Source organism: Sander lucioperca, chromosome 13 (assembly GCF_008315115.2).
Source record: "Sander lucioperca isolate FBNREF2018 chromosome 13, SLUC_FBN_1.2, whole genome shotgun sequence".
Taxonomy (NCBI): Eukaryota; Metazoa; Chordata; class Actinopteri; order Perciformes; family Percidae; genus Sander; species Sander lucioperca.
In genome coordinates this window covers 3,278,101-3,302,126 of record NC_050185.1, presented here as the reverse complement: position 1 = coordinate 3,302,126, position 24,026 = coordinate 3,278,101, and the positions used below count along the sequence as shown (strand labels likewise).

The 24,026-nt window shown below is 40.8% G+C and overlaps 2 protein-coding genes across 5 annotated transcripts; both read right to left on the bottom strand.

Moving 5' to 3' along the window:
- Nucleotides 1-1,886: 1,886 nt before the first annotated feature.
- zgc:153990 (uncharacterized protein LOC768125 homolog) lies at nt 1,887-5,541 on the bottom strand. Of its 2 annotated transcripts, none has more exons than XM_036009006.1 (5): nt 5,262-5,541; nt 4,281-4,477; nt 3,436-3,855; nt 3,091-3,144; nt 1,887-3,000 (listed from the first exon to the last, which is right to left on the bottom strand). In XM_036009006.1, the coding sequence occupies exons 2-5, from the start codon at nt 4,408-4,410 to the stop codon at nt 2,564-2,566; spliced, it is 1,041 nt and encodes a 346-aa protein (XP_035864899.1). In that variant the 5' UTR covers nt 4,411-4,477; nt 5,262-5,541; the 3' UTR covers nt 1,887-2,563. The 2 variants fall into 2 exon arrangements, with proteins under 2 accessions (XP_035864899.1, XP_031166924.1); XM_031311064.2 differs by having other exon boundaries at nt 4,281-4,481; nt 5,262-5,539.
- A 590-nt stretch (nt 5,542-6,131) lies between these two features.
- Nucleotides 6,132-14,778, bottom strand: capns1a (calpain, small subunit 1 a). Of its 3 annotated transcripts, none has more exons than XM_036009007.1 (11): nt 14,553-14,778; nt 13,244-13,300; nt 13,116-13,152; nt 12,933-13,025; nt 12,337-12,394; nt 12,094-12,158; nt 10,979-11,051; nt 10,520-10,594; nt 8,103-8,219; nt 7,919-7,977; nt 6,132-7,787 (listed from the first exon to the last, which is right to left on the bottom strand). In XM_036009007.1, exons 2-11 carry the CDS (start codon nt 13,288-13,290, stop codon nt 7,761-7,763), a joined length of 651 nt encoding a protein of 216 aa, XP_035864900.1. In that variant the 5' UTR covers nt 13,291-13,300; nt 14,553-14,778; the 3' UTR covers nt 6,132-7,760. The 3 variants fall into 3 exon arrangements, with proteins under 3 accessions (XP_035864900.1, XP_031166839.1, XP_031166840.1); XM_031310979.2 differs by having other exon boundaries at nt 10,520-10,598; nt 10,983-11,051; XM_031310980.2 differs by lacking the exon at nt 14,553-14,778 and adding an exon at nt 13,906-13,928 and having other exon boundaries at nt 10,520-10,598; nt 10,983-11,051.
- Between the last annotated feature and the right edge of the window lie 9,248 nt (nt 14,779-24,026).

The window sequence follows — 24,026 nt, the reverse complement described above, 5'->3', positions numbered from 1 at the left end:
CAATCTAATCAGCATGCTAAAATAGTCAACCGGGGGGGGGTGCAATAAACCCAAACAAAAGGATGGTCCTCCTGACATGAATTGTTGAGATTTAACAGAGAGCACATGACTAGGCCACACAATCACTTTAAGCTGCAACTTGGTGCTACATGCACCTTGTTGAAAATTCTCCCTAAAAATGCATCCAATGTCCTCATTATCATCAGCAGTTCCTGGAACACCCTCAAATGGTGCCTGGAGTATGTTGGATGGTAAGGAAAAATGTTGTACACTATTGCATGTAGCGCAGCGCAGTCACAATACAGGCCGCAGGTCAGCATCTTCATTAAGATGCCAACGAGAACATTCAGCGATATTTGATCTTGTGAATAAAGACCAGCCAACCACCCATCATGTTGTATTACTACTGTACAGATGAATTGTTACCACATAACTACAATTTATGTTGGCCCAATAATGAAACAAACTATGCAAAAACTGCATCCTCTCATTACCATTTTAATACATTAAAAGAAAATCCTATTCCTGTCTCTAATTGGGCCGACAGAACTCTTCCTGAGTACAGCTCAGATTTTTAGATTTTCTGTCATAAATATCTCTGTAGTTTCATCATTAGTGTCAGATTTTAAAGTGCCACTGACTGTCTTTCCCATTTTAAAAGGTTGGCTCTTTTGCCTGTTTGGTCATGTAATATGTCTGCTAGAGACGTGATCTGATATGAAGCTCTTAGCACAAGTCCAAGCATGATAAAAGCGAAGGAGCAAAATATTTTTAATATGCTACGTCTTACCGTACTGAAGCAACTGACAAGGACATGGAAACAACCGAAAGCACCAGAATTACATTTATTGTATAACACAATAGAACAAGTATTAGAAATGGATAAGCTCACTTTTGTAGCAAGGAATAGCTTAGAAAAGTGGAACAAAATATTCATATAAATTATATATATATATTTTTTTTTTTTTTTTTTTTTTGTTATTAACTAATATAAAATTTTAAAATAAAAAAATTGAAGTGCAATAGGAAAAAATATATAACGTGCTATGAAAGCACTACAATAAAGTATAAAAAAAAGTCCAAGCATGATAAATGCATGATTCATGCCACTTAGACTCGAGTTTAATTCCTGATTGAACTGATTTATAGGAAAACTGAAAGGATACCTGTTAAGTTACATGATAAAATAAGGTACAAGCCAGAGATATTCAAAATGTCACGCCACGCTTAAAAAAAAAACAGTTTTGAGTGTATTGGTGCCCAATACATTGTTGAGAAGAGCAACCTGGCTTCAGCTCAGCACAGTCGGGCCTCTCAAGACAGACAGCAGAGCCCCCTACTGCAATTTCTATGAAGCTACACAATTGGCTAGACATCTGCGCCTGTTGGACATTTGTCTCCATCTGACAACAGTGTCAAGGTCTGTTTCAGTAGAGGATGATTTTGGCAACATTTTTCAACTTTCTGTTAAGATATATGTGACTTTTTTGCAACGAAAATGCAGGGATTATGAAATCATGCAAGCCCCGCATATTTTGCCCGGAAATCTGCAATTTATGCGGCGAAAGTGCGGCGTATTTGAAAAAATGCAGCCCCCGCATAAATATGCAGACTTTGGCTGATTATGCATTGAATTATGCGATCGCATGATCACGTTTTTCTGGAGGGACTGAGTACTGCCCCTTTAATGATGATTTGAAATGTACTATCTTCAGTGAACTCAGATCAGTTCATCAATACATCAAGATATAGGCTATAAGCCAATAAAGCACGGGACGGGAAAAGTGCAGCCCCCGAATCCAGATGGATTTACACCTTCTGACCACTGGACTTCTGAATGCCCAGGCTCTTTGCAGGCTCACAGCTAGGACACAGCTACGACTTCCGTTACATACATGAGGGGTTTATTTCATATTTAAGAGAAATTATTGAAACTTATATTCAAGTGTTCATGTTTGCAATGTAAAAAACAAAATCAGGCAATCACAACTTATTGAGTTACGGGTATTTTCAAAATAATCTAACACACCTTGTTTAACTTCCAGACATATAGACCATATAATGGTCAGGTGTGGAAATCCACTCATTATTACAGTACACGTGATAATCTCCAGACACTGATGCAACTACAACTTATACAAGGACACACAAACGGATTTGACTGACTTTTCAAAATCAAAGACTGGTTCTTTGCATCAACATTAAAAGAATGGAAAGGCTTTAAATGTGGTGTATGCTTAATAAAAAAGGCTTTACAACGTAAGTGATAGGAGTCTCACTTTCAGTAGCAAAACAAAACAAACTCCAAATGTTCTTTCTTTGTGGCTAACATTGGTTATTTTCTCCATCCATTTTCATGTAACCTCACAGACAGCAATTCCATGTATACAACGTTTCTACAATACAGGTTTAAAATATAACAGAAAATCTGTTGAGTACTATCAAAAAGTACAGTAACCTGCGGTGGAGTCCAGAGGAACTTAAAGGTTCCAGCACCTGAAGGCCATGTATGTATGCATGTCAGTGACGCAACTTAACGACATCTCTGTGTGACACTTTGTTGCTATAATGCTGGCCGTCCATTCAGTTTGTCATGCATAAGCGCAATGGCTCCACCTGTGAAGTCTCTGAGAACCTGCACCGTCTCCCGCTGGAGCTGCAGCGACTCGCGTACAAACTCCTGCTGGGTCTCTGCCAGCTGCTGTACCGACTCAGACAGGAGCTCTAGGGAGCGTGAAACCGTCTCCAACAGGATGTTGGTGGCGTGCTGTTCTTGAAGGCTCAGCGATGCGTTATGTAGCATGCTGTCTCTCGTGTTCTGCGAGGGCTGACCTGGCATTGGAAGCGTGGCTGTTGACGGTCCGGAGGACGTCTGAGGTTGTCCTTGTTTCTGGATGCCGTTGTTTCCTTGGTGATCCTCTGTTGGTTTTGCGGTCGGAGTGGAAGGAGGCATGTCATCTCTTTGGTCATCGTCCGAGTCTCCAAATGCAGCTTCAGCATCTTGAGTCAAGGAAAAAAAGGCTCATCAGTGTTGTCTTATTACTAAAACATAAAATGACCTAAATCTGTACCTAAATCTTGTAAGCTCACCTTCCGTTGCAGGTATTTCATACTGCACATCAAAGACAGTTTGTGAAGAGTCCCCTGCAACATTCAGAGTAACTAAATAAAACAGGTTGTAAACATTCCTCCCCAAAAACTTTTTAGTTAAGTTACTGAAATGAACAGATCATTTAAAATATTGACAAATAGTCACCCATGTACCATACATTTATATCCCATGAGCAAAATGTGAGCACTGTAGTACTCGGGAGAGGAGGGTGACATGGATTTGTTCAACTTGATGTGTGCTATCTAGACATATAAACTTCACTGATGTTTAGACTGAAATAAAGTGAGTAAATACTGTAAAAAAGTTGTTTTTTTGGCACTCACTCACGGTGTAGGAGGTTGGTGGGGGCATAGACCCCATGTCCAACCCCCCATTAGGAGAACTCTGCATTCCAATCATATCCTCCTCTTCCATTTCTTCTTCCTCCTCGGGCACATCATCGTCATCTCCCAGTTGGCCAAAGTCCCCCGTGCTCTGGTCTTCGTCGCCCATCTCCAGAATCTGGAGCACTATTTTCTCAGTCTGATTAAGGTCTCGGGAGAGACGAGAGTTGAGGCCCCTGTTGGGCACTGTTCCTGACCGCATGGCAGCCACCTTCCGCTTGGTGTCACACTTTAAATCCGACCACTTCTTGATGACTTCGATGACCTCACGTTGGCACTCCCCGATCTCATTGACACGTGCAGTAATCTCTGCCCATGTGCGTTTCTTTATGTCTGTTGCCACACCACGATTGAATTTGCCTTTGGGAGGAAAAACAAAATGACCTTAAGCAAGGGTGTTGGACTAGGGGTGGAAAGGGGACGGAGTACCCAGGGCCCTCATGTGAGGAGGGCCCAAAAATATGCTAGAACGAATAGCTGTGGATGTGGGGAGAGGCCCATAGAGAATGCCTTTCTACAGGGCCCAGCATTTTGTGCTACGCCCCTGACCTTAAGCACTTGACTTCAAATGTCATTGTGTCAGAAATCAGGACACATTCAACAGTTTAAAATCCACAGGTTTACTATAATGTCTATGATACCCTTATATGCCCAAACCATTTTATTTCATCTGCTTTGTGTATTTTATGGTTTTGATTAACTAGCTACTGTGCAATCGTTCACTTTCCAGGTACCCTGACACAATATCTTCATTCTGAATGAGACAAGCACTTGAAGACACATACCCACAATAACCATACGATGCTTCCTTACTTCATCCAACAGTATGTGGACTTCACTGAAAGAGAAACGTGCTTTTCTTTTCTTGAAGCGAGTAACACTGTCGTGGTTGTAGTATGTATGTAGCGAAGACATCCTCCCCACACAGTGTCAATAGGTATACAGCTGCTTTGTAGTCTCTGCTGTGCTTCAACTTCTCCAGCTGCCTGTCAGGGGGAGTTGAGTTAACAACATTAAAAGACCATGGAAGTGAAGAACCTACTCATGTGTCACCAGTGTATTGATTCACAAACTTTACAATACATATTTGAGACTAATAATGAAGGTTATAGTCTACATAAAAAGAGTTGACTTGATGAAAGATAAGTGACGTTAGTATTAATAGAGTGATAACGTTACATACGTTCAGGCACAACAGCTGCGCAAAAAGCGTGTGTGAAGGTGTAATTGATTATGATAGCTTAATAGATAATAAATGTTAACAGATAATGAATGAATATTAAAAACATTTAACTGCAACGTTGTTGCATGCATCGGTCTAACGGCTTTGATATCGTTGAACATGGAAATGGAGCATGTTTCGCGTAACGTTAATAATGATAACAATGTCAGTGCTAGCCGTGACAGTGAATGGACAATGGACGATGCTTTGGTAGCTTTACACACACGACAGCCTTGTTAGCTTTGTGTAGAGCCCACTCGTAGTTCCACTCGAATTATACCTTGATACCAATATTGGCCTGTTTATTCTTAGTAAGTAGCTGCTATTTAATGTCCCTTATATTGTGAAACATGCACTTAGTTGGCTAGCTTTGGTCTAATATTACACAACAGCACACACTAGGTTAGCTCTCTTTGCAACAAGACAACGTTAGCTAACGCTACCTTAGAGTCAGAAATGGCTAATGAAGCACTTGGTTCACGTAACCTCACTTCGAAATGAACACGGTAATGGCAAAAAATAGTTAATTGGATAGTAAACATACCCCCAAGTCAAAGAATTTAGGATTTGGTCCAGAAACGTAATGATAAACTTCCCTATCGACAGGATAGCTACTGTCAAGCTAGCCAGTGTAAAGCTAACGCGACACAAAAGATGTCCGGTTAATGTTAACTGTTAGCTAGCTAGCTAGCTAACGTTAACTAAAGCAGCTGGCTAAAGGATTAATGACGAACATACTAATATTAGTATGACAATAGTACGGGGCCTTTGTGTATTGTATTCACGTGTAATTTATAACAATAACCACGAATAATCTGGTGGTTTTGTTAATTACATTGCTTCGTTTTATTTCATATATTTTCCCGTTGTAATAACGTGCTTTTATTTTGAAGGAGGACGCCTATCGCTCAGGCTGACTTGGTTCAAAATACACACACACACACACACACACACACACACAGTATATGCGGATATATAAACATGTACTTTTATATGCATGTATATGTAATAGAATAATTTATATTATTCCTGTATTTTAACACGTAATCTATCCCATTTTCTAATCTATATCCAGTTTTCATAATCATTATTTACACCGTTATATATTGTAGTTGTATCGTATTTCTCTTTTTTCTATATACTGTTGTATATTGTAGAATGGAAGCAAATGTAACGTAACCTAATTTCCCCCTGTGGATCAATAAAGTATTTGTGTTTAATATGTATTTGGATAGATACACTATAGTTCAGAATAGGGACATTAAGGTTGGATGTATGGATAGAAAGCTTTGAAACACCACTTTGAGCTGCATTCAACTGCAAAATTTTGACTAACCTTTTGCGCAAGGTCACTGACTGACTAAAATTAGCCTGCAACAACTGTTGGTAATGCATCAAGAATACGAGTGACAGATTTTAACATACCCTTTTTATTCCAAATATGGCACAGATATTTATTAACCAAGCATTTTCAGTAACACGTAAATGACTGTGCCTTTAACTACGTGGTTAAAAACCCTTAATAATGGCATCTTTACTATTGGCTGCATGCATAAGTGGCATACACACGTCATATATTATCAATTTACACATTGTGCGGGCATTATCTGGTGCAGGCATTTTAGATAAGTACACTGTGATAAGTAAAGGGATCAGTGAGCTGAAACATGGAGATTTATATGGCCAAGTTGCATTACCAGCATTGAGCATTAAATGAAAAAATGTTAGCCTATGGTTTGGGGCTAACATTTCACAAGGAATATTAATAATATTCACAAGGATATTGAATAGGACTGCGGTCTAAGAAATAGTGAAGTTACACCTAGAACTTTACAAAGCTGTCTGTCTGTTTAAGTCTTTCTGAAAGTCTCTGCAAACACACGTTCCACCCATACCTGTTTACATTTTACCCAAATTAGGCCTCTTCTCTGGGCAGCATACTGTAGGTGTGAACAGACTGACTGCCATTTCGCCAACACTCCTGTTAGTGTTGTTTTCCCCTTCGGCTGGGACAACACCCTTGATTAGTCATGATTCTCACCTAACCTAATGGGATTTGGTAAGTAACTCTCAGAATAGCTCCACCCAACTTCACCCTAATCAGGTCTACTCAAGTCATAATACCTGAAAATATGCTGTGTGCTGAGCCTTTAACCGTAAGGACAGATTTGCTGTTTGCCATATGGGTACATTAACACTCTCTCAAAGGCCCTGCACATCCTCACAGGTGCTTTCAGTTAGTGTGAAAGCTGGGAAGTCCTGCTCAGGTTAGAGTTGGGTGGAGTTTTTCTGAGAATCTTTGCAATCCGGTCACACAACTCCACCAGTATGAACGCTAAAGGCTTAACAAAAAATAACAGCAGAGAGAAAGCTTCACACTGTTAACCTCGGTTCACTCCAACAGAAATTGTGTGCCTTTTTGTTGCAGTGACGAGTGAGGTAGGCTTTCCTGATTTTGCTAGCAAGTGACAGAGTTGTCAGGTGTGACGTCTTTTTGTCCAGCATCAGCATTTTACCATTTAAACAACTCAGAGCAAAAGTAATATTGGCCTATCTCCACCGATCCCTCTAACATACAATCTTTGTGAAACCAGCCACAGCCACATATGAACGGAAGGTTCCTGCTTTCACATTAGGTTTTTCACAAAAGTCACTGTGTAAAACTTCTTGATGTTGGCCTGCCTGCTCTCAGGCATGGGGAAGATGAAAGGCATATGCCAAACAGATGGACCAAATGATACCAATTCAACATAGTAGCATCTTTATGCACCTAAATCATGAGTTGATCCTCAGCTATGGGTACCATTGTGAGTGCAGGTTTGTGCTTTTCTGGGTTTGCTAATACAGTATACATTCTGTCTCGCAAGTATAATGGGACAGTGAACAATCCCACAACACTTGCATTAACATACAAAAGAAACCTGCGCACACAAGGGATCCTGCTGGATAACAGGAAGTTGTAGAGATGGCTGAGAATATATTTTGCACTGCGTGGACAAACAAAGTGGTTCCATATAACAAGTAGGAGAGACATCGTCTGGACTCAAGAGTACATGGTCAACTGAAGCCACTGAAAAGACACAAGAGCAGAGAGGATGACTTTAACAGGGAATGTTTCCCATCAACTCAATCAAATGCTTTTACAAATCTGGACTCCAGTCAAATCCCCATCGATATTTAAAATAACTGAGATCACTTTACCTCCTGAACATTGACTTTGATAGTCCCATTGTTATCCTTATCCAGGGTTTTGAAGGCACCTGAATCAAAACAAACATTAAGCCTTCAACACCTTCACTTTATGAGAATCATTCTCATCACACAGATAAAGCTGCTAAACCAATAAATTAACTCATTTCTTTAAGGACTGATGTTTCAAACTTACGGCACATGGCATCCAGCCTCACAAGGCAGCCAATGTAGTTGTCAAAATCCAGGTTTCCATTGTCATCGCTGTATCTGCGAATTATCATGTTGAACAGCTGGTCATTGAGGGGGAAGCCTGAGGAAGAGATCAGCACATGAAATCACTGCCTATTACAATTAAACTGCATTCACACAAAGGGTACATATACATAGGCTTAACACAAATATATACAAACAACTGGTATGATATTCAAATCATTAACAAACAACTGGTATGATATTCAAATCATTAACCCTTAACACATCAGAAAAGGTTGACTTATATTGGACTGGCTGCCCATATCTGTCAAGGTGTTGGGATATTGGTCAAGCAGTTTATTTCTGTAACTAGTGGTCACTGGCCACGATAATTTGATAACTTAAAATCATCAAAGCTTTGTTTAATCCATATAACGACATTCAGCCCACTGTTTTGCACGGATGATTTTTACTGCCACACAACGAGCTTACGGGCTGTGAAGAGAGAGACCTTAGCGAAGGGCGAAGAGAAGAGACATGCCAGAGAAAACGACAGAAAGTGTCCAAAGTTTGGGATCATTTCAAGCTGAAACAAAACAAAAAAACTCTGTCCAGTGTGCCTTTTGTAAAACCGAGCTAGCTTAGCATCATCATTTCAGCAGAAAGCATCCAGTTCACGGAGCAGACGCGATGGGTAACGTAAATTAATATGATTGTTAGTTGAGATGAGAGCTCCCCCACTCATCGGCTGCCAAAAGTCTGCCGGGTGATGCTGAACCTGTAGCCTGACAAGCCAGACCCACATCCAGATGTTGGGTCTGGGAACTCACCATTGGCAGGGCTCAATCCGAGGGGCGGGACAAACGGTTGTCTTTCAAATTCCCTCAATAATAGGATAGCGCTACAACCAGGCAGAGCAACGAAGAAGATAGCAGAGCTATCTGCACGGCAAAACTCCGAACACATCTTCCTTTTTTAAGAATGACTTCAGTGCCGTTCTTTGTTCTTTTCTCAAAGAAAAGCTTAACTCCAAGTCTTCCAGAGTCGCGGCCAAAGCCGACTCCAAAGACCGCTGTTCGCCAGCAGCAGCAGCCATCTTCTTTGTTTTCAAGTAGCAGGGAATTCACGCGGAACCGTCGCAACTCTGCCGTCATTATGTTAAGCCCGCCCACCGACTCTATACACGATGTGATTGGCCCGGCCAGAGTTTGGTTTTTCCAGCTCGCAAGCCAACAGAGAGTTGCTAGACGACCCTGGCTGCAAATTACATTTGCTGCTGCAAGGGTGGTCTAGATTTCTAGGCTACTAAAAAGACCCCCGCCGGCGGATGTGTGGGGGAGCTCACACACTGCTGTGACAGAGCTGGTTAGCTGATTTGGTTAGTTGTTCATTTTAAGAGACATGTCTTATTTTTTCTTTTGTATATTTACTATTGCTCTTTGATGAAGCAAAAGGATTTCTTATGCGATTACTCAACGGAATAATCCTGGAGCCCTACAGTAAAAGGATGCTTGCAGAGGCGACGCTAAACCCAACCTTACAAATTCCACATTTGCTAGAATCTTAATAATGGTTAAATAATCATATTTTCATGTAGGTCTTATGAAGCAACTATCCAAATCCAATACTTTCTACGTTTAAATCATGCACAGCCACATGTTGACGGTTAAAGACAGTTACACACCAACCAGACGGCCGACCCTCGGCAGAAAAGGCAGTTGGACTGATCAGTCTCCCTGAGTTGGTCAAAAAAGGGCCTCGGAACACACCAAAGCGACGAGACGTAATACGTCTCCATAACAGCAGGCGGCGCTAATCTGTATTGTCTTCCAAAAAATGAAAACCGGCAGCTGATTGGACGAACGCGTCACATGGGTTTGTTTTCTCTGGAAATTCAAAGATAGACTGTCACGGCAGCTTGATCAGAATACGATCTCATATTGTACTAAAATAGTTCACTGAAACGTGTTTCTGAAAACATTTTAAGAGAGAAATAGGCCGTGCAGTTGCTGAATCTGTCTTCATTTCAGATCAACAAAGGTCAGTTTAAAAGATTTTCGTCAGATTTTGAGAGACACTAGTCACGCTCATCCCACTTGCCATTTCCAGGTGAGTCCCGACTGCCCTGTCTCCGACTGAACATGTCAGGTCGGCCAAAATGAAGGCTGACAGCTCCTCCAACGGACGACGGCACGGAACACACCGAACAGACTCAAGTCACTGACCTCACCAGACTGTCCAACGGCCGATTATCAGCCCGGTGTGTAGCTGCCTTAATTTAAAGCGCTTTTGTAAGTTCTTACTCCATCCATGACTACTGCTTTACCTGTGGCTCTTATTACTGGTGTTAGTCAAGTTGTGTTTTGCCTCCATCTCTTCAGTAGCTGTGCAATAGCAATAATGAACAATAAAACTCACCAGCAGCTCTGAAAGCATTGGGCAACTCATCTGCACTAATGAAACCGGAACCGTCCGCGTCATAGGTTTTGTACACTCCCTAAACAATAACAACAAAAAGTATATGAGCATGCATGTCAAAAAAGTTCACAACCAACAGTTTATCTCTAACAAACTACATAGCTGTCACATCGCTGATAAAGTAGGTTGTTAACACAGGAAATTAGATGATCTGTTCCACATTAATAATGTGTGCCCTTCAGTAAAACACGGTATACAGGTTTATGTTTATGTAAAACATGACAGTTAATCAAGCAAAAGTCCTTTATAACCACAATAAACAGCTGATACTGTATATACTGTACTATAAGATACCGTTTCGTCTGTGTTCACCGTTACTGGAGATAATGAACACTGGCCATGGTAAAGTAACTGGAGCGCAGAACCACGTGTAGGACAAGTGACATGGGTCTGCTGTACTTGCCTGCCATTTCTTGATATTGTCCCAGAGGTGTTTGAATTCATGAAAGCCCAGTTTCCCAGTGCTGTCCTCCTGAAACAGCATTAAGGACAACAGACAGAAAGTGTAGTTCTATGGCTCCAGCTTAGACAAACAGTTGCATTTCTTGTGAACACGCTGGATTTGCCCAAGGCGTGTTTTTCCAAGACTTCCTCATTCATGTGGTATATAATTCACCGACAACAAAGATAGAAATCATATCACATCCATACAGGGATAGTAGTATACAGTTGTTAAAAGATAATACAAATATATGTATTTTTTTAATACACTGGTATCGGATCGGTACGCGGTATTGAATCGGTATCGGGAAGCAAAAAATAGTATCGGACCATCTCTAGCAGTTATAGTACCCATAAAGTGTCTGGCAGTTCTGGTGTTAACTAGAGGTGCAACAATGAATCGATTAGTTGTCAACTATTAAATTAATCGCCAACTATTTCAATAATCGATTAATCGTTTGAGTCATTTTTTTTATTAAAAAAAAAATAAGATTTCTCTGATTCCAGCTTGTTAAATGTGAATATCTTCTAGTTTCTTCTCTCCTCTGTGACAGTAAACTGAATATCTTTGAGTTTTGGCCAAAACAAGACATTTGAGGACGTCATCTTAGGCTTTGGGAAACACTGATCCACATTTTTCACCATGTTTTGATATTTTTAAAGATCAAACAACTAATCGATTAATCGAGAAAATAATCGACAGATTAATCGACTATGAAAATAATTTAGTTGTATAATAAGTTAGTTGCAGCCCTAGTGTTAACCCTCACACATTTCGAAGTCATTAATCCTCATCATCCAAACCTGCAGGACAAACGGAGTGGAGGCTCGGCCTACTTGTGAAAATCTGTTTTGGTGAGCAAAACATGGCAGTACTAGGCCATAATGTTTCAATATACCTGTCTGTCCGCAGCCTTAATGAGCTGTGGCTGTGATGGAGTTTGCTGAGCAAACACGGCCCTCATCATTAGCCAACTGTTGATGTGTTTGTTCTGTTCTGTGTATTTCTACTGTGTTGTCACTGTCACCTGGGTTACACAAGACATAAAGCCTACTAATGAGAGAAAGGATACATCCATGACTGCCACCATGCTCCTACAAGACTCAATGCTGAAACCGTCTGTCTTCAGGTCCCCATCTGAAATACAAGAAAGCATGTTTCCATGTCATTTATCTCTTTTAAAGATACATGCAAATGTGTAAATATTGTACAGGACTGAATCCTGACAAGAGCATAGAAGATCACAAAGAACTGCAAGAAATACACCCAGGGATGTGAAAGAAAGAAAAGTAAGTAAATATGACACACGTCTTACGCTTTGTAACGATTCTGTTTAGGATGTTCATCAGCTCAGATGGGCTCACTTCCATATCCTATAGGACAAATATTAAGCACTGTAAACATCCCAAAGTCAGCAGAAACCTGTACAGACACCCAACCGTATGGTGTAACAAAATGCATGATGCAGAAACATCCTTTGAACCGTTCAAACCCCCTATAGTCTTAGATGTTGCCGTATTAATGAAATTGACTATATATATTCAGGGATTTCCCTACCTTTATAAGATTTAGGTGCCGCACCAGAGCCGTTTTGGGCAGCGCCTACGCCAAATGAATGTAACTAAAAGACTTTTCCCAGATCTAATGATTGTAGTCGGTCCCCAGTGGACTTCTTTGGCCACTTCAACTGTTATTTATTATCTGCTCTAGCTTTTCCAACATTTTAGACACATATGGTAATAATAATGAAAAACGTAACATTTTTCTTGACAGATAAACCCTAAACCCCCATCAAATACGTGCACCTAAATCTTCTACAAATCGAGGGAAAACACTGTATATATATATAGTGTGGCTGCTGCCAGAAACAACAGAAATTCAAAGAGAAGAACAGGCAGACATAGCACTTACATCTCCAGCAAGTTGCTGAAAGACTCTGCGGAACTGTTTCTCTTCATTGCTCTCACTCTGCTCTGCATATTGGACTGGTCTGCGGGGGGGAGGCTGCGGGACAGAGTCACAGCAAACATTAGAATCCACAGTTAGCAGAGCTGATGGTCAGATAGAGCTGGAAATGTAATGGCTGTCACTCACAGGGTCAGAAGGCACGAACTGGGCTGGGTCGATGTTGCTACAAAGACAGGAGCAACGGGTTAAAACAGAAGTTTAGCCACAAACCACCTTTTTGGCTTAGACAGGTTCTAGACTGTGCAGATTCTCACCTGACAACATCAATGAGGCCACTCATAAATTTCTTGGCAAAAAACATCTTCTGTCAACTGTGAACGCAAAATGCAACATGTATTAAGCGATTTACACCACAGTCCAGATTCTTGACTAACAACTTCAGCACCGTGGGAGCATGGTTTTAGGCATGTATCTATGCAGTAAGTATAATAAAAAAATTAATTTTATGAGAGAATTTATGGCAGCAGTGATCACTTGTGGCTAGAGTAATACAGGTAAAAAATGAAAAGAAAGTCACAAAACTGACTATAGAAACTAATTTACAGAAGAAGAGTATTAGGGCCACATGTGAAAAAAAATGTATTTGAGTTCTGAGTTTAAAGTCAGAATTCTCAGAAAAAGTCAGAACAGTGACTTTAATCTCATAATTCTGAGATTAAAGTCAAAATTCTGACTTTAAACTCAGAACTCAAATACAATTTGTCACATGTGGCCCTAATTCTCTACCGTAGGCTACTAACTAGACCTTAATTCCAATGTGCTGCAGTTTTTCCTGTCAAATGTTTTTAGTCTGGGAAGTGTTTGGTGCAGTGCAGGGGCCTGTTTAATTCCATGTGAAAACATAATTACTAATAAGAATCAGAAAGCAGGACTAGATGGCACACAGAATCATAGCGTACTCAAACATACAACATACAACAACTGGTTAAGCCTGTTATCCATCAAGCCATGCCTTGTCCTGTGTCGTCTTTAATCCCAGTGTTATTGGCACGCCCACTATTCCCTGGTAAAAGGTTTTCCTGTTATGGGAAATGTGTAAAACATTTCAATGCCGCACCCAGATTGCGAAAAAAAGACCAGGTTTAAAGTGATCTTTATGTAATAAACTTAAAAGAGCCCACTGTAGTAGATAATTATCAAGTCCCACTTCAGCATTACAGTAACGTAACGTTACTACAAAGATTAACAGATAACGAAACTAACCCCGCAGAAGATATAACGTTAGCTAATTTAGAGCTAACGTTACAGTATATCAACATTAACGTTCTACGCTCGATTATTGGCATTGTGTCATGTTAGTCTGCCTACTTATAATACCATCAAAACACTATACAAACCGTGCAACCTATCAATTCAACAGTATGGATTTAAGCTAGAACGTAATTTACTGACGATGTAGCTAAAGATGCTAACGCTGGCTAATTTACGCGTTAGCTAGGCTAGAATTAAGCTAATTTAAATGGCTACACTATCTGTCAAATTCCGCAAAACTTTACCGTAATGAACAACTATCTAATCCTACATTGGTACTTTGATAATATAAGACTTGACGTATGTATTTACCGTAAGGCAACAGCACTTCGTAGAGTCGATAGCGGATATTTGAGTTGCTCTAAACTCTCGAACTCAGCTGGCAGGAGCGTCCGTGACACGCCCCGACTGACGCTACAGAGAGGAACTGGGATGCAAGAGGATGACTCACACTTGTTTCCGTCTTTGCTTTAGGTTTCAGTAAAGAAAATGATTTGGTTTGATATGATTCGAGACATCCATTTTTAACAATAAACTTAAATTATTCTTTCGTTGTAAGGTTGGTCTGGTTGCGCAAATGTCAACCACGTGCAGTTGTCATGTTTGTGCATTGTTTGTTTTGGACATGCGTAACGTACCGTCTTAACACGACAACATTTCGGGGATAGACGATTTTGCTCTCCTTAGCTATATCATCTTTGTTGTATTTCGCTTTATCTTTTAATTTCTCTATTTATTTATTTATTAATTTATGTTGCGTGCGAACTCAGTTACAGCATGTTCCATCTTCCATCTGGTGTGGAGTGTGACCTGGGGAAGCTAATTTATAAAATGTATAAAAAAAGTGCCTGTTATGTTCATACAGTTGTATTCTACTAAGATGTTCCTCTCCCTATTTTCCAAAGAGGTCTACCAGTGAAATTAGATGGGTTTACCCTCTCTCCCTGATGATACAGTTCCAAAAGATTTTGTTTATTTTATTAAGTTTAAAGTTTTTGAATAATTCTACATTCAACTCAACTACGTTTAAAGACACGGAAGAGTAATAGGAGAAGATTTCTCAGCTGTAAAAACAGATTCACCTCTGCAGGTTAATTTCAACTTTGGCTTCCACACAGATGATCCACACAGATATAAATGTATTTTGACAGCCTTTTTTATAGCACACAAAGGGAAACACATGCTTTTTCTATCCAATAAACATATACAATAAACAAAACATCACAAATTAAAGGTGCCCTAAGCGATGTTGGGTGACGTCACTTCTTGTTGACGTTCAAAGTATTGTCAAACAAAACGGAGGCTAGCTCGCCCCTCCCTCCTCCTCATCCCGTCCCCTCCCCCTCCCTTCCGCGCACTAACCCCCCCAACCCCCACCCCCATCTCCTTCTTGTCGGTTATTGGCTGGAACACTGTTTGTTATGTTTGGTGGTGCAGGTTGGCGCAGTTTGTTTTTGTTGCCCTTTGTGGAGCCTGGGCTGTCTGCAGAGACCACGTTTTTTTACAGTGTGTTCAAGGGACAGGCAGCTAGCAGATAGTGAGAAGTAGAGGGTTGCATTGGGATTGGGTCCCGCCGGGTCCCGCGGGACCCAACGCAAATCTCACGGGAGCGGGCGGTTTTAACTTTGCTGCGGGCGGGAGCGGGCGGCTAAAAAAAATGTATGATGTAGCCTGGAACCCCCCCACGCCAGCAGAAACCATAGATATACATATATACTGACTGAGTATATACTGTATAGGCCATCTATGAGTAGACACCAGCGTGTCTGAGCCTCCCAGGACGGGGGAGCTCCGAGCCAAGGCTCCGTCCACCCTCATCCTCGGCTCCTTCCTCCCGTCTAACAGCAGCAAGCACCTGCCTTCTTTGCCTTCATCTTCTCCCTATTAACCTATAAAATGACGTGTTTTCTCATGCGGGACGGGAGAAGACATAACATCAATGCATCTCTATTATTGTGCGGGCATGAATTCTCAGAGTTTTGCGGGTGCGGGCGGGAGTGGACGTACACATTGCGGGAGCAGGCAGGAGTGTAACACACACGTTGCGGGTGCGGGCGGTAATGGTCAGAAATTCGCCGGGAGCGGGCGGGAGCGGGATGAAGAAAACAGTCTAGTCTCCCAATCCCAATGCAGCCCTCTACTCCTCACTATCTGCTAGCTGCCTGTCCCTTGAACACACTGTAAAAAAACGTGGTCTCTGCAGACAGCCCAGGCTCCACAAAGGGCAACAAAAACAAACTGCGCCAACCTGCACCACCAAACATAACAAACAGTGTTCCAGCCAATAACCGACAAGAAGGAGATGGGGGTGGGGGTTGGGGGGGGTTAGTGCGCGGAAGGGAGGGGGAGGGGACGGGATGAGGAGGAGGGAGGGGCGAGCTAGCCTCCGTTTTGTTTGACAATACTTTGAACGTCAACAAGAAGTGACGTCACCCAACATCACTAGTGAGGAGATGTTTTTTACAGTGTGTTCAGGGGACAGTCAGCTAGCAGATAGTGAGGAGATGTTTTTTACAGTGTGTTCAGGGGACAGGCAGCTAGCAGATAGTGAGGAGATGTTTTTTTTACAGTGTGTTCAGGGGACAGGCAGCTAGCGGATAGTGAGGAGATGTTTTTTACAGTGTGTTCAGGGGACAGGCAGCTAGCAGATAGTGAGGAGATGTTTTTTACAGTGTGTTCAGGGGACAGGCAGCTAGCGGATAGTGAGGAGATGTTTTTTACAGTGTGTTCAGGGGCTGAAAGATAGTGAGGAGATGTTTTTTACAGTGTGTTCAGAGGACAGGCAGCTAGCAGATAGTGAGGAGATGTTTTTTTACAGTGTGTTCAGGGGACAGTCAGCTAGCAGATAGTGAGGAGATGTTTTTTTACAGTGTGTTCAGGGGACAGGCAGCTAGCAGATAGTGAGGAGATGTTTTTTTACAGTGTGTTCAGGGGACAGTCAGCTAGCAGATAGTGAGGAGATGTTTTTTTACAGTGTGTTCAGGGGACAGGCAGCTAGCAGATAGTGAGGAGATGTTTTTTTACAGTGTGTTCAGGAGACAGTCAGCTAGCAGATAGTGAGGAGATGTTTTTTTACAGTGTGTTCAGGGGACAGGCAGCTAGCAGATAGTGAGGAGATGTTTTTTTACAGTGTGTTCAGGGGACAGTCAGCTAGCAGATAGTGAGGAGATGTTTGCTGTATGTGACAAAAAAAACGCGTGACATCGCTCAGAGCACCTTTAAGTTTAGACAGATTGTGAATTACATCATATGGTTTCGTTGTTTAGAGAATATAGATAGGCTATATATACAGTATATATGATGTGCTTCTCTCACAGAGCCTGGTTTTTAAAATAGTATTCATCCTGTCATATGTGTAAAATATCAGAAATGAAAGCGCACACTTTCTTTCTGACTAAAAAAAGTTGTGTCTTGTCACAGGAGTCCCGTGTGTGCACGAAACACTCTAATAATGCCAGGAATGTTATTGATGTGACACATTTGAACAAATAAATTGTATTATTTTAGGTAGGTGTTGATGTGTGCGATCAGATTATCCATCTAGCGACAACGTTTGTTTCAACATTAGGGGGGACACATTATAACCGGGGTGTCTGGTGGTCGTCCTCCCAGAAATTTTGTGCATCAAATGCTTTATTTCCTGCATTCTGGTGAATTTTTCTGCAACAATTTGTGCCTTTTCTGCATGCAAATGTCTTTATTCATGTAAATATTATTATTATCTGCTGTATTGTTTAAAACTTTCTGCAAATTCGAAACATTACACGTGTTTCGGGATGGTTCTTTTTAGGAATTACGCACATCTTAACAACAAATATTTGCCCCCCCCATCCCAACATGTAAATTACGCCTGTCTCAGACATTCAGATCTAATTTGTATTGTTTGTCTCTACTACAGCTTATAAGAGTGAGCCCTCTGATCAGGAAGGTCAGTCATTCTCTCAGTCCGCTAACCTATACTGGATGTTATAGGGAAATGAAAGTGATCCTCATATAGCTGGAGACCCGCATTGGAGCTCTTTCATGGTCTCTGGGCCCTAGTTTGAGAACAGCTGCGTTAAAGTGACAGCTGAAGCCCACTGGAGCTTGAGCAGGATGTTTTTTTCTCCCTGCCATACATCCTTCAAGTTTTACTTTGCTACATCTATCGATTAAAGATGTCTTCGGAGAAGAATACTTTTATGGCAGTTAACCAATTTCATAGAGGAATTGGAGCACTGTTACAGTGTATAAGAAACCCTAACAACCCCTCTGAATATCTGCCAATGGACTTGGGGCATGTCTAAATATGATAGCACACCATAATTAACACAGCTTAATGAGAATGGAGAGAAAATTGTGTTGTCATTTATTTTGACAGAATCCTATTCTCTGATAATTGGATCATATAAGACATGATTACCCCATACTTGTAATGGGTTGTGCCAGCCTGCCAGGGGGAACTCATATCAAGGAAAAGTCCTTCTGTTTCTGCATATGGAGAAGAGCCTGAAGTATTGTTGTATTACTGTATACAGTCATTGGATTGAACACAGGTTTAAGAGCTGAAGGAGAGAAACAATTTGGTTTGTTCATCATGCTGCCTCCAAAGTGGCAGCACAAAAAGTGGCTCGTGTGTAGGGTGTGTGTATGTGTGTGTGTGTGTGTGTGTGTGTGTGTGTGTGTGTGTGTGGGCTTGTTTAACTATATTAGTGGGGTCCAAAAACCGAGAGTCCAGTATACTTGTGGGGTCCCGACAGCTTTGTGGAGCCAAAATGCTGGACCCCACAAGTTTAAAGGGTTGTTTGAGGGTTAAGACTTGGTTTTAGGATTAGGGTTAGAATTAGGTTATGGTTAGGGTGAGGGTAAGGGTTAAGGTTAGGCATTTAGTTGTGATAGTTAAGGTGAGGGTAAGGGGCTAGGGAATGCATTATGTCAATGACGGGTCCCCACAAAGATAGTGCCACAAACCTGTGTGTGTGTGTGTGTGTGTGTGTGTGTGTGTGTGTGTGTGTGTGTGTGTGTGTGTGTGTGTGTGCGTGCGTGTGTGTGTGTGTGTGTGTGTGTGTGTGTGTGTGTGTGTGTGTGTGTGTGTGTGTGTGTGTGTGTGTGAAAACCAGCAGGTGGAGTCAGAGAGCAATTGACAGAGCTGAGTTAGAGCACACACATTACTGTATACTCTGCATTTAGAATGCACAAAATAGGTACACGTAGTTAACATAAATGTAGATCTGTCTACGATTAGCTCACTGTAGCCATGGCTGATGTCACTGCCCCCCCCTCCCATCTGTACTGGTGCATTTTAGTCAGTCCTTTAAGCTCTAACTGTATTTTTTTGATGTAGTGATAAATATTTTAATCATGACAAGGTTCTTGATGGATAACAATAATTTTTTTTCACAAATCAGTTTACAAGAGGATCCTCCACGTGCACCACTCAACAACAAACTAACCTGATACAATGACATCATCAGATATTTTGTGCTAGAATCATCTGTAAACCTCTACCTGCTAATATTGCTGTATATAGAAAGTACCCTTGCACCATTGAGCACTATCTATTTTCACTGATTTCCCATTAAACAATGACAACAATCGCCGTATAAAAGTGGATTTATCCAGCCGAGAGTCTCTGACACGTTGACATTTGAGTCTCTTGTTTCTTGACTTCAAGACATTGTCTGAGTTGGTCACAGTGCTGCTCTGTTTTTTTATCGTAGCTACATCTCCTCTTAATCCCTTATGGCCAGCACTATCATGGTTGCCTTGACAGTGCAGACACTTCTCCTGTTCTCTCCTCAACGGATGAGTCTCAGTATTCTTCACTCTCATCCCACACAGTCATAATATTCATAAATACAACAGCAACATGGCCATACACAGCACATCAAATAATGTTCCATTTTCAAAACCTCTCTCTGGTTACTGCCTCTTAGTATCTCACATGCAATCCTAAAGAATCTGTAAGCATTTCTCAGCACAGTTACAGCTTTAACAGTTCAGTTTTTCTTCCTGACCTTAACTCTGCAATTCCCCCTTAAATTGAATGTTCTTCACTTGCTGGCATCTAATCTGCCAAACTACAGGTTTGATATTCACAACTGCTGTTTACTACTATATTTAAATACATCTGGATTGTAACCTGATATTTAAGATGTGATAATATGTATACGATGTGTAGTGCAGAAACAGTGATATGTGTCCTTCAGATCCCACTCCAGCTAAAATTACTCCATCCATGAAATAGAGGTATCCATGGTTACATCAGGAGCCATGTTAAAGGGTGCCTCAGCGTATCTCTGTTCTCTTGCAGTCCCCACCTTTTTCCTCATTCATCATTTGAAAGAAATCACTGTGGAACCTCAAGGTTTCCGACAGCTATGATTTGGTTTTGCAAATGAGATTTGCAGTGAATAATTTCAATAACATTGATGAAGATAGAACGGCTATTAAATATCACTGAATTATGAATGCAAACCATATTACACCTGCGGTTACCTGCTTGACTTTGAGGCAGTGAAATGCAGAGCTCACATATGAGTGCTACAGAGGCTGCTGCAGGTTGAAATATTGTATAGGAGCATCCCCAGTACGACATATTTGCAGTCTTCAGAACAACTTGTTACCTTGACAACGCAATTTTATCATTCAAGCCCATTGCTACCCTGTCTCACAGCAGGAATCAAATGTGCCTTAAATGTATACTGCTGCAGGGTTTTACACCTCAATTCAAGGTAGAAATGAGACATCGGATGGGTTGAGATGTGCAGAACATTTTGAATTATGATTTCACTCTGTCGCTGTACAAAGGACAATGTAAGAGGATTGTCTTGCCTTACATGTTAGAGGCGCTTTTGATGTAAAGTGCTAAACACAAAGCAGATTGGATGATTAAACCAGATACTGGAAGATACGGTTTTAAAATAATAAGAGAATCAAGACTGAACATGCTGTCGTGTATCATAGAACTAAACCACATGGCAGATATTTTAAGCATTCAAAATATTTCTGAACTGGCACGGCATTTAGAGGGATGAACTGTAGGGGATTGGAGAGAGGAGTTACATACATTCAAATTGGCAACATGGAATTCTCCAAACACCAGTGACCTCAGGGTGCTTGCTATTTCTAATGACTTGCTCAGGCAGTTATTTGCCTAATTGTCAGGCAATAATTGCAAGTTAGTTAGTCATTCTGATAATTGTTATGCAAGCTACATGCAGGCTTTGCGCGAGGCAAGTCCATCTGCTGTTGTGTGTCTCTTTCACTGAATTCCACAAACATCCAGGAAGGAATGTCATCATTTTCCAAAGGTATCTAAATCATTAGCAATACACCTTTATCTCTGAGTTTGAGAAAAGAGGGAAAATACTGTAACTATCAGAAGTGAGTCAGATGTGACTCAATGTTTCATTTAAATACAGGGTGGTGTTCAGAATTATAGAAATATTGAGATCATGAGCACAAGATAATTTTGACCACACACCAAAAACAGTAAATATATATAATTACTATAAATATATATAATTACACTAACTATATATATATATATATATATATATGTAATTACAGTAAATATATAATTACAGTAAATATATAGATATTGTTTATATATATAAATATATATACACAAATATATATACATTATATATATAAATATATATACACACCATTTATATACATTTACTGTAATTATATTAATTACACTAACTATATATATATATATATATATATATATATATATATATATATATATATATATATAGTTAGTGTAATTAATAAAATTTTGTACATCTATTTGTTCCCTGTGTAATTCTAATTTCACTTTTAAATGTTTGACTTATTGGCCTCAGTTTCCGATGTGCATTGATGGTCTAATCTCAGGTGTCAAACTCAAGGCCCGCCAGCCAAATCCAGCCCCTCACAAAATTTGATCCAGCATATCAACTTAGGCTCATAATACATTTTAGCCCACCTAGTTGTGCACCAACCAAAAAAGACCGGAAACTGTTTTCAAACTGCAATCACGCAACACTCAAAGCAGAATTTGGCAGATTTGCTGACTTTAAGACTCAGAAATTCTCCCAGAAGCAGAGAGTTTTCATATTCAGGCTGTGAAACAGGTTGCTGGGAGTCAGCTTTTAAAAATGTAGTCATTATTTTGCTTGATTTGCTAAACTCTTTGATGGCTAAGGAACTTAAATTAGGGCTACATGTCGATCAAACTGTAAGTAAGAAGACTATGTGAGACATGGAATAATACAGTCAAAGATATTAGACTTTTTTGATTAAATAAAAGCAATAAACTAAACATGTCTGGCCCTTGATGTGATTCTCATTTTCCAGTGTGCCCCATGGTGAAATTAAGTTTGACACCCCTGGTCTAAATGCTTCCTCTTGGCAGGGGCCAGGTTCGGCCGCTGTCCTTCTTCACACTGCAACACTGCCAGGAACAACATTCTTGTGGGGAAATATTCAATCCCCTTTATTTCATCTCTTTAACTTAGTCTAAATAGGTACAATTTGACTGCTTCTCAGGTCGATAAAACAAAACAACTTCCCTAAAAAAACACTGCGGACACAACCTCAGTATACAGCCCTGCACATGTGCGTGTGATGTCACCTTACTCACTTGGGTGGCTGAGCTCAGAAGATTAGAGATGTATTTGCTGGATAATGAACAAGGCCAAACAGTGTAGGAGGAATGGCTGTGTGCTGGATGGCTCATAGACGTCATTACATAAAAGGCATGGCAGTCTAACTTGTTGCAGAACTTTGAATTGTAACTAACTTGACTGAAGTTATAAGTGCAAGCGATGGGGACTGTGCTCAAGTGTTTGCATTCAATGATAACAAATATATATATTACTTAGGAGTGCTTTCCATTGGGTTCAGGGGCAGAGCGAGGGGGAGAGTTTCGGGGGGCTCCAGCCCCAAATGTTTTCTCCAAAGCCCTGAATCTTTAAGGGTTTTAAAATAACACTTTTGCGAGGCACTGTATCCGTGTCACATTCTCATTAGGGGCTGAGCCCCCCTAATGGTCTGATCCTCGAATCGCCCCTGCCAATAAACCAGAGGACCTTCCTCCGCAGCGCTGTGGAGGAAGGTCCTCTGGTTTATTGGCGAGACTAAGGCCTCAGACCCAGCCACAAATACCTGCGTGAGTGTTCTGGGCATATAGGTGTAAAATAGTGGATTGGTCTTGTCCTGTGAAATCCCATCAGTTTATTTTGCAGTGAAACCGCCTGCGTTCAAATGCGATCACAGAGGAGACAGACATTAAAGCTACACAAAAATGGAAATAGTAATGAGGAACGAGTGAGGATGGAATCAGGAAGCACCTGATAATTACTAAATCCTTAAAGTACTTCCTGAATAACTCCAAATCGATGGCTGCATAGATAATGATGGGGGCACAGAAAGGTAAGTAAGGGTCAGATAATATTAAAAGTATTGAGAGACTAACTAAATATGATGTACCACTGTACTGTAGGGGGCACAAAAAGAGTTAGTTGTGATTAAGTAATGAGACGTCACTAGTTTGTGCCGCTCAGTGGCTGATTCCCAGTTTATCAGACTCATAAAGAAAGTGGTCGTTATTCTGATTCACAGATATTTATGAACTGATCATTACCTAATGATTCAGTGACATGGTATATTCTTGTTGGTTCTCTAGTAACTCATATAGTCCTTGAATCACAGTTATTAATCATCAAGTCGTTCCTGATTCGTTCCTCACTCCTATCTTACTAACTTCTCACATTTTGGTGTAGCAGATTGTGTGAAGTGTAACCCCAAATGCTGATG